The sequence below is a fragment of the Penaeus vannamei genome, chromosome 6 (genome assembly GCF_042767895.1).
Source record: "Penaeus vannamei isolate JL-2024 chromosome 6, ASM4276789v1, whole genome shotgun sequence".
Taxonomy (NCBI): Eukaryota; Metazoa; Arthropoda; class Malacostraca; order Decapoda; family Penaeidae; genus Penaeus; species Penaeus vannamei.
Genome location: NC_091554.1, coordinates 714,291 through 725,585, shown reverse-complemented (window position 1 = coordinate 725,585; position 11,295 = coordinate 714,291). Strand labels below are relative to the sequence as shown.

At 36.5% G+C, this 11,295-nt stretch overlaps 1 protein-coding gene across 1 annotated transcript in view; it reads right to left on the bottom strand.

Moving 5' to 3' along the window:
• Positions 1-277: 277 nt before the first annotated feature.
• The window catches only part of LOC113829552 (uncharacterized), a 207,224-nt gene continuing 196,206 nt past the window's right edge, over positions 278-11,295 (bottom strand). The window contains exons 11-13 of the mRNA XM_070122503.1: positions 11,072-11,227; positions 8,823-9,071; positions 278-553 (exon numbers count right to left, since the gene is read on the bottom strand). Of these exons, the coding sequence (XP_069978604.1) occupies positions 420-553; positions 8,823-9,071; positions 11,072-11,227 (539 nt within the window). The 3' untranslated portion in view covers positions 278-419. The remainder of the gene's footprint in view (positions 554-8,822; positions 9,072-11,071; positions 11,228-11,295) is intronic.

Sequence of the window (11,295 nt, the reverse complement as noted above, 5' to 3'; positions counted from 1 at the left end):
CTTTATCCTCTCCGTCTACCGGATCTGTACGGTTGTGCTATCTACCTATGGTTATCAAAATATACCTCAACTGCTTTCGAGTTAGTCAGGAACATTTAAAAGAATATATATCATTATGCAATACATATAAAATTCTTGAATAAAAATAGTCACAGACTATTCCTCATTATGACGGTGCGACGACTAACATGCTGTGGCGTAATAGGGGCTACTCTCTCTTCTCGTACCAGTACATCCACATATATACTTTTTTTAAGCTTAAAATAAGACTATCAGTGGTCCTCCAATCATGATAACAAAGATTTCTTTCATATATATATATAAATAAGAGAAAAAAAAACTTTTGGATACAAATGATTCTCTTAGATTACAGTGGGAGAGGTTGAAAGACCCTCGTCTGCGGATGCCGTACAAGAACTTCATCTGGAACCCTTCGCTTCGCTGCAGCAGCCCGCGCCTTCCAGACGTACGACGTAGCACAGAACAGCGAGAATGGAGAGCAACAGTTGGGCGGGAGAGAGACGGCTGCTGCTGCTTGCCACAGTGCATTCACCTGTAAACAACAGAGAAAGAAAATCGTTATTTTGACATCGAATTACTGTGTCGGAACCACGCAACGATCGGCCACTGAGTGAGAGAAATATTTGGATACGGTTTGAAATGAATAAATAATAGTAATAATCTCAGTAATAAAATCGAAATAGACACGGACATCACAATCAGAATTTACCCAAATACCTACCCATGCAACAAACCTATTGAACTATCTATTTATCTATCGTATCTCTGGCCACGTGATCATTCGTCCATTCATAAAATCCCGACAGAAACATCAATGAACTGCAGGAAAGACGTCAGGAGATCCCGGTCTCCTTGGCGAGAAAAACAAGAAGGACAAGAAGAGGAATGAGGGGCTTGGGATAACTCCCCCCCCCCCCCCTCCACCTCCTTCTCTTTAAGTCTCTTCTCTCCTTCCTCTCTCTCCTCCCTCATCCCCTCCTCTCTCCTCACTTCCTTCTCTCTCCTTCCCCTCCACCTCCTCTCTCTTCCCCTTCCTTTCTCTCCTCCTCTTTAAGTCTCTTCTCTCCTTCCTCTCTAATTCCTCTCTCTCCTCCCTCACCCCCTCCTCTCTCCTCACCTCCTTCTCTCTCCTTCCCCTCCACCTCCTCTCTCTTGTCTCTCACCTCTTCCTCTCTCCTCCTCACCTCCTCTTCTCTCCTCATCACTATTTCTCTTCCTCCTCCTCCTCTCTAATTTCCTCTCTGTCCTTCCCTTCCTCCCTCCTCTTCCCTAATTTCCTCTTTATCCTTCCTTTACTCTGTCTCCTTATCTCCTTCCGTCTAATTCTACTCTTCTCTCCACTCCAACATCTCCCTCCTTCTCTTCTACCTACCTATCCTCTACTCCCTTCTTTCCTTCTCTCCTTCCTCCCCATTTCTTCCTCCTCCCTTCTCCTCTCTCTCTCCTTTTTTTCCTTCCCTTCTCCCTCACCCACCCCCTTGCCCTTCCTTTTTTCCCACCTCCTACTTCTTTCCTTCCCTTCTCTCCCCCTTTTTTCTTCCTTTGTTCCTACCCTCCCATTATCCTCGCCTCTGCTCTCTCCTACCCATCCCCCTTCCCCTTCCCCTCTCTTGTTGGTCCTTTTCCTCCCTCCCACACATATCCACCCCCCTAATTCTTCTTCTCTTCCCCAACCTACTTTTCCACCCTCCCTACTACTCTTCCTCCTCCCTTCTCCCCGCCCTCCCTCCCCCCTCCATTCTCTGCCCGCCCTCCCTCACCCCCCTCCCTTCTCTCCCCTTTCTCCCTGCCCTTCCTCCCCCTATCACCCTTCCCCCTCCCCTCCCTTCTCCCTCACCCCTCTCTCCCCGCCCTCCCTCCCCCCATCCCTTCCCCTTCCCCCTCCCCTCCCTCGCCCCTCCCCTCCCTCCTCCTCCGGATCGATGGCCCGCATGAAATAATGACAGCTTGAGGTCCTGTCATTAGCGTTAAAGGCGACGGCGCCTTGAGACGGCCCGTCCAACCCGAGGACGGGGCTTCTCCTCCTTCGGCTACGGGCTTTGTGTTTGTTTATTTATTTATTTATTATTATTATTTTTTATTAATTTATTATTTTTTTCCTTTGTCTGATATTTTCATTTATCTATTTTTTTTTTGTTTTTTATTTCATTTCTTATTTATTCATTGGTTGTGATTCTTTTTCTTTTTTGTTATATTTTCATATATCTATTATTTATTTTTCTTTATTTTTTTCCAATCTTTATTTATTTTTGTGATTTTTTGTCATTTATTTATTTATTTAACTTTTTTCTTCATTTTTCAATCTTTATTTGTTGTGTTTTTTTTCTATTGATTTGTTTGTTTATTTTGTGTACTGATGGGGGTGGGGGAAGGAGGGGGGATTTTTTTCAGGGGTGGGGAGGGGTAAGGTTGGAGGAGGGAAGGAGGGAGGTTGTAAAATAAGAGGCAAAAATTAATGGTTATATAACGTTATATCTTTTTTTTTAGGGGAGGGAGGTAGGCAGGTATCTGAAATTATAACGAATAATCAATGATAATAATGTTGATTATAATATAATACAAGACCGTAAGCTGTAAAGTTAAGAGACAAAACCATTTTATACATAACGATTTATAAATAAACCTTTTTTTGGGGGGGGGGGGGGAGGAGAAAGGAGGATGTTGAAATAGTGTTAAATAATTAATGACACTAGAATTAATTGTTAAATACTATAGACGACAACCAGTGAAGTTACACAGACGTAGCACCATTAAAGCAATTTACTCATGACCATCATAATGATTTAACTATTCACGCTTACATAACTCTGCGGACACGACCCGCCAGGTTTCGTTACCAAGGAAAATGTTTATTTTTATTTTTATTTTTTTTTATTTTTTTTTTTTTTTGCTCCTTTTATAAGCGTAAATCCTTCAAATCTTTCGCTCACAACTAGTATTTTATTTCCATTTTTTCTTGGTGGATATTCAGCTAGAGTAACAGAAAAAATTATACGTTAACGGATTATATAATATATAAATAATTATATTCTGTTTTCAGAAGGACTGAATGCCACTTCTCATTGTAGTAAAACTGTAATTTATTCCGTTGTTAAGATAAAACAGGAAATTTTAAAGGATGAGTATAATATTATTTATGGTGATAATAACATAAACTCTTCAATAATAATGATAATAATATTAGAAATATAAAGATAACAGTGATAATGGCAGTGAGATCAACAATTATAGTAATAATAATAATAATAAACAATAGTGATAATAATAATAACAATAATAATAATAATAATAATAATAATAATAATAATAATAATAATAACAATAATAACAACAGGAACAAAATAACAATAATAACAGCGTCTTGATGGCAATAGTAATAATTACAACAATAATTACAATAACAAAAACAAGAAAACAATAAAAAAGCAACGTAAACAAACACAACAAACAAACAAACAAGCGAGACAAACGAGCACAGCGGGAGGTGGCGAGCGGCATTAATTATTTCACGTGAATAATTATCATTGTGTTAACTGCCCTGGATTAATCATGCCTCGTGACTAATTAAGAATGGCCAGGCTATGTTTTTTTTATGTTGGGAGTGACTTATGATGGGTGTGTGTTTTCATGGGTAGGTATATGTATATATTTTGTTGTTGTTGTTTCGTTTTTCTTTGTTTTGATGTTAATTGCTTTGTTGTTGATTGTGTAGTTAATGTATGTTTGTAATTATTTTGTTTTTGGTTGTGTTAACGTTTGTTGTTTGTAATTATTTTGTTGTTGATTGTGTTGTTGTTATTTTTGTTGTTTGTAATTGGTTTGCAATTAAATGCTGGTAATTGTTTTGATGTTTTGAATTTAATTGCTTTGTTGATTTTTTGGTTGTTATTTTTTTCATGTTGGAGTGTGTTATGATGTGTTTTCATCTGTATATGTTGTTGTTGTTTGTTTGGGCGTAATTGCTTTTTGTTTCATATATGTTGTTTTATTTTCTGTTGGAACGAGTTGTGATGTTGTTGCTTTTTTGTTGTTGTTTTTTATGTTTTGTTGATTGTGCTGTTTTGTATGACGATCTGGTTATCATATTTCAGGTTGTTGTTAATCCTTTCATTCTTGTATATAATTATGATATATTTCTTTTATTTTGCATTAAAGATGATCACATTTTATAATTTCTCTGTCTTTCCATTTTTCTTTTCTTTTTTTCTTTTTTCTTTTTTTTATTGTTTCGCAAATTATCATTTATAATTTTTAGGAAATAATTCTGTCTTTCCATTTTTTTTTTAATTGTTTATAATTTTTAGGAAATAATTCTGTCTTTCCACTTTTCTTTTCTTTTTTTTCTTTTTTTTATTGTTTCGCAAATTATCATTTACCATTTTCAGGAAATAATAATCTATGTTCATTTATTTTATCTCATTAATAACACTTAGAGTGACGAAGACTGTGATATATGAAACTCATTAGCCGACAAAAAAAAAAAAAAATAAATAAATAAAAATAAAAATAATGGCTGGAAGTGAAGTTGACAAAAATAATGAATAAAAAGTACAAGGTCAAGAATGAAATAATGTTTGAGATATAAAACATAAAATATCTCAGAACACATTTACGTATAAAGAAGCCCATGACAATCCTCCTTGTGAATAAATACTCGTATTATGTCAGTAATTCTCAACTTCTTTACAGACAACTTCTCAGTGTCTGTAAAGGTAATCCTGGAGTAAAATAAAGGTGTAAGTAAAAAATTGTAAATGTAAATGAATAATAAAACAAAGAGAGATAAGCATATGACGAGTTCCGGTTTTTATCTTTTCCAGAATTATATGTCATTTTGTTGAAGATAAGGATCAAATCTAATTAAGAATCTTGTAGTTATATATTCTAATTTATATATATATATATATATATATATATATATATATATATATATATATATATATATATATATATATATATAGAGAGAGAGAGAGAGAGAGAGAGAGAGAGAGAGAGAGAGAGAGAGAGAGAGAGAGAGAGAGAGAGAGGAGAGAGAGAGAGAGGAGAGAGAGAGAGAGAGGAGAGAGAGAGAGAGAGAGAGAGAGAGAGAGAGAGAGTATATTTGAGTAATGAAACTACGTATGACAAAGTAGGCAAATACGAGCAATTTTATTCAGCTATTTTATTCATCTATTTTTGTTATTCGTTCTATCTGTTCTACTGTAGCCACGGAATAGTAAAACCTTCTTTCAATTCGGATGATTTTTCTGCACTTTAAATGGCCTTTTCTTTCTAAATTGACGATGTGTAGAAGAAAAGAAAGTGACGATGCATAGAAAAGAAAGTGACGATGTATAGAAGAAAAGGAAAGTGACGATGTTTAGAAGAAAAGGAAAGTGACGATATGTATAAGAAAAGAAAAGTGACGATGTTTAGAAGAAAAGGAAAGTGACGATGTTTAGAAGAAAAGAAAAGAGACGATGTATAGAAGAAAAGAAAAGAGACGATGTTTAGAAGAAAAGAAAGTGATGATGCATATAAGAAGAGAAGTGACGATGTATAGAAGAGAGGAAAGTGGCGATGTTTAGAAGAAAAGGAAAGTGACGATGTTTAGAAGAAAAGAAAAGTGACGATGTTTAGAAGAAAAGGAAAGTGACGATTTAAAGCAGAAAAGAAAAGAGACGATGCATAGAAGGAAAGTGACGATATGTAGAAGAAAAGAAAAGTGACGATGTTTAGAAGAAAAGAAAGTGATGATGTTTAGAAGAAAAGGAAAATGACGATGTTTAGAAGAAAAGGAAAGTGACGATGTTTAGAAGAAAAGGAAAGTGACGATATGTTGAAGAAAAGAAAAATGACAATGTTTAGAGGAAAAGAAAAGTGACGATGTATAGAAGAAAAGAAAAATGGTGATGCATATAAGAAAAGGAAAGTGACGATGTATAGAAGAAAGGAAAAGAGACGATGTATAGAAGAAAAGAAAAGTGACGATATATAGAAGAAAAGAAAAATGACGATGTATAGAAGAAAAGAAAAATGACTATGTTTAGAAGAAAAGAAAAGAGACGATGTTTAGAAGAAAAGGAAAGTGACGATGTTTAGAAGAAAAGAAAAGAGACGATGTATATAAGAAAGGAAAAGTGAAGATGTTTAGAAGAAAAGAAAGTGACGATGTTTAGAAGAAAAGAAAAATGACGATGTTTAGAGGAAAAGAAAAGAGACGATGCATAGAAGAAAAGAAAAATGGTGATGCATATAAGAAAAGGAAAGTGACGATGTATAGAAGAAAGGAAAAGAGACGATGTATAGAAGAAAAGAAAAGTGACGATATATAGAAGAAAAGAAAAATGACGATGTTTAGAAGAAAAGAAAAATGACGATGTTTAGAAGAAAAGAAAAGTGACAATGTTCAGAGGAAAAGTGACGATGTATTTAAGAAAAGAAAAGTGACGATGTTTAGAAGAAAAGGAAAGTGATGATGTATATAAGAAAAGAAAAGAGACGATATGTAGAAGAAAAGAAAAATGACAATGTTTAGAGGAAAAGTGACCATGTATATAAGAAAAGAAAAATGGCGATGCATATAAGAAAAGAAAAGAGACGATGTTTAGAAGAAAAGAAAAGAGACGATATGTAGAAGAAAAGAAAAGAGACGATGTATAGAAGAAAAGAAAAGAAAAGTGACGATGCACAGAAGAAAAGAAGAAAAAAGGGAAGTCTTAAACCTTCCGACACAGAGCTGCAACTGACACCATTTCGATCAAAACTTCATCCGAATCAGAATCACGTCAGTCATTTCTCCTCCGCTTGTGAAGTTATTCATTCTTATCCACATTTTCTTATTACATTTTGTCATTTCTCTGATTCGCTGTCCTCCGTCATGTCAGTTTCCATTTATTCTTCTTAACATGTTTGATATTATTTTTTTTTCTTTTTCTTTTTCGGTTTTCTGTTCACACACACACAGACACGCGCACGCACGCACGCACGTATACACACACACGCACGCACACACGTACACGCACACATACGCACACACACATACGCACACACACGCACACGCACACGCACACGCACACGCACACACACACACAAACACCCCCCCCACACACACACACAAACACCCTCCTCCCCCCCTCCCCTCCCACACACCCCCACACACACAACCCCCACCCCACACACAAACACAACCCCACCCCCCCCAATCACACACACCCCCACACCCCCCACCCACAAACCCCCACACAACCCCCCCACCCTCCCCCACCCCACCCCCTCCCTCCCCACACCCCACACCCAAACACCCCCACACACACATAAAAAAGCGACCCCCGGGAGGCGAGGGAGACCCGACGAGCCCGCGGAACTCGAACCCGGAAACGCGAGGCCAAGTTACGTCGCGGAAAAGACAGAAAGTTCGGCAACAAAGACGATAAAACGAAAGCAAGAACGAACGAGAGCGATGATAAAACGAAAGCAAGAACGAGCGAGAGCGATGATTACGTCAAGTTGTGATGCCCCGAGTTTCGAGATAAAGAGAGAATCTGGTAATGATGAAGAACGGAAAGGAGGAGAATGAAAGGAGGGGAGGGTAGGAGGGAGGGAGGGATGGGGGAGAGAGGAAAATAATGAGAGGAGGGAGAGAGAAAGAAAAAAGAGGATGGTAGGAGGAGGGATGGAGGGAGACAGAAAGAAAAAGAGGGTAGAGGGAGGGAAGGAGGGAAGGAGATAGAAAAAGACGGAAGTGGGAGGAAGGGAGTGAGGGAAGGAGGGATGAGGAGAGAGGAAAAGAAGGGAAGGAGGGAGAGAGAGAAAAATAGAGGAGGGAGGGAAAGGAGGGAGAGAGAGAAAAAGACGGTGGTAGGAGGAGGGAGGAAGAGAGGGAGAAAGGAAAAGATTGGGAAGAAGGAAGGAGGGACGGGGAGAGACAAAAAGAGGATGGTGGAAGGAGGAAGGAAGGGAAAGAGATAGAAAAAAGAAGGAAGTGGGAGGAAGGAGAGAGAAAAAGAGGGTGATGGGAGGAGGGAAGGAGGGAAGGAGATCGAGAGAGGAAAGAGGAGGGATAAGGATTAAGGGAAGAAGAGAAAGACAGAGAGTAAGAAGAGGAGAATGACAAACAGGGTTTAAATAGTGAATGAGTAGGAAAACACAAAACAAATTAGTCTCTCCTCTCTTTCTCATATAAATAAGAAGAACAATCAAAGAGAGAGAGAGAAAGAGAGATAAAAGACACACAAAAGGAAACACAAAAAAACAGACACAGATCTAACCCTTACGCAATCTAGCCGAACAAAGACCAAAGAAAGAAAGAAAAACAAAATTAAAAGCAAATAAAGAAGATGATGATGATAATAATAATAATAAAGATAATGATAATGATAATGATAATAATGATAATAATAATACTAATAATGATAATAATAATAATAATAATAATAATAATAGTAATAATAATAATAATAATAATAATAATAATAATAATAATAATAATAATAATAATAATAATAATAAAGATAATGATAATGATAATGATAATAATGATAATAATAATAATAATAATAATAATAATAATAATAATAATAATAATAATAATAATAACAATAATGATAATAATAACAATCATCATCATCATCATCATCATCATCATAATGATAATAATAATAATAATGAAATAACAACAACAACAACAACCAACCACAACAAAAATAATCCTAAAAAAAAAACAAAAATAATACTAAAAAAAAAAAACGAAAATATTTTATTAATATTAAGATAATAAAAAAATATTAAAAAAGAAAAAAAGCAAAACCAGGTCAGCTCACCTTGCGCAGTCAGGTTCAGACTCAGAGACGTGGTCGGAGGCACGTGCCGCCGCGGGCAGGAGTGCGCATGCGCCGTGACCTGGAGCGTCTTGCTGCTGCTGTTGTTCTTGCCGTTGTTGTTGTTGTTGTTGCTGTTGTTGTTGGTGATGGAGGTCGCGGTGAGGCAGAGGCGGTGGCTGGGGCGGTCGTGGGGGGAGGCCACGACGAAGACGGAGCCGCCCTCAGCCCAGTGGCCGTGGCAGACGTACGCTGAGGGAGACGCAGAAGGAGGGAGGGTTAGAGAGAGAGAGAGAGAGAGAGAAAAAAAAAATCCAATATGAATATCAATAAAAACAATGAAAAAGATAGCTGCAGAAGATAAAAAAGAGAGAGAGAAATAAAAAAGACGCAGAAGGAGGGAGGGTTAGAGAGAGAGAGAGAGAGAGAGAGAGAAAAAATCCAATATGAATATCAATAAAAACAATGAAAAAGATGGGAGGAGGAAGGGTTAGAGAGAGAGAAAGAGAGAGGGAGATAGAAAGAAAAAAAAGAATGGGATATAGATATCAATAAAAACAATGAAAAAGATAGCTGCAGAAGATAAAAAAGAGAGATAGAAAGAAAAAAAAATGATGGAATGTAAATATCAATAAAAACAATGAAAAAGATGGGAGGAGGGAAGGGTTAGAGAGATAGAAAGAGAGAGAGGGAGATAGAAAGAAAAAGAAATGATGGGATATAGATATCAATAAAAACAATGAAAAAGATAGCTGCAGAAGATTAAAAAGAGAGAGAGAGAGAAAATAAAGAAAATAAAAGGATCTATGAATATCAATAAAAACAATAAAAAGATAGCTGAAACAAAAACAAAGAAAAATAATCCAATATGAATATCAACAAAAGCAATAAAAAGAAAGCTACAAAACATTTAAAAAAGACATGAGTTAGAGAAATAAAGAAAAAAAATGATTAAGAATATCAATAAAAAAATAAAATTGATGAAAGACTACTTTAATAAGAATATAAATAGATAAAAGATAAGGAGAAAGAAGAGTTAGAGAGAGAAAAAAAGATAGAATATGAATATCAATAAAAACAATAAAAAAAGATAGTTGCAGAAAATAAAAAGTGAAAAATAGAAAGATAAAGAGAAATAATGAAAAAAAATGATGGAATATGAATACTTAAAATAAGAATACAAAAACAGATGAAATAAATACTACAATAACAATAAATATTCTTAAAAATTGATGAAAAAGAAAATACAAGATAAAGAACTTTAAAAAATTACGATAAAGAATAAAGAAGACGGGATATTGCAAAACATGACTAGAAAATAGGCATAAAACAAAAAGAGAGGATAGGAGAGATCCATTGATAAAAAGAACAGGTTAGAAAAGCGGAAAAAATCCCTGAAGATAAACTAAATACCGTCATAAAATAAAATAAAAAAATTCACTGAATATAAACTACAGACTTTCATAAAATACGAACCGCTGAAAAAGAAAGAAAGAAAGAAAGAGATACAATGAAAAATGCGAAAAGATAGAAGATAATACGAACGGAAATAAATGAATAAATGAATAATGACAAGAAAGCGAGTTCCATAAATAAATAAATAAATTATAAATCCCGGATATGAGAACGAGAAACAGGAGAATGGGAAGCAAAAGGTTTATGATAAAAGAGGGAAGAGAGGGACAGACAATAGGATAAAAAAGAATTGTAGAAATAGCTGTTGAAGTAGAGAGAAAATGAAGGAATTAGGATAATGAAGGGAAGGGCGAATAAGGGGAGGGAAGAGAAAAAGAAAAGGGGGCACAGAGAGAGTTAGAAGAAAAGACAGGGAGGTAGTGAAAGAGAAGAGAAGAGAGTGTGAGAGAGAGAGAGAGAGAGAGAGAGAGAGAGAGACATAGATTGAGAGAGAGAGAGAGAGAGAGAGAGAGAGAGGGGGAGAGAGAGAGAGGGAGAGAGAGAGAGAGAGAGAGAGAGAGAGAGAGAGAGAGAGAGAGAGAGAGAGAGAGAGAGAGAGAGAGAGAGAGAGAGAGAGAGAGAGAGAGAGAGAGAGAGAGAGAGAGAGAGAGAGAGAGAGAGAAGAAGTGAGGGTAAGAGAGAGAGAAAGAAAGAACAGAACAAAAAGAAAAAGAAAAGAATACAAAAATACCGAAAATAATCTTTAAAAATCTAAATAAAAAATAACAAATAAAAACAATAATAAATAAATAAAACGAAAAAAACGAAAAAAAAAAACATTCGAAAACAAAACTCACAGTGCTTGGCCGCCTCCCCCGAACAGGCGTGGACGAACTGGAGGGCGTGGAGAGCCACACACCCCGCCCGCAGGTGAGTCACGTCCTGGTCACAGTCGCCCTCCACCGCCGTCCACACGCCCACGAAGGGACACGGGCGGCGGGAGGGAGAACCACCTGGAGAAAGGGGAGAAGGAGGTCGGGGTGAGAAGGGAAGGAGAGAGCTGGAGGGAGGGGGAGGGAGG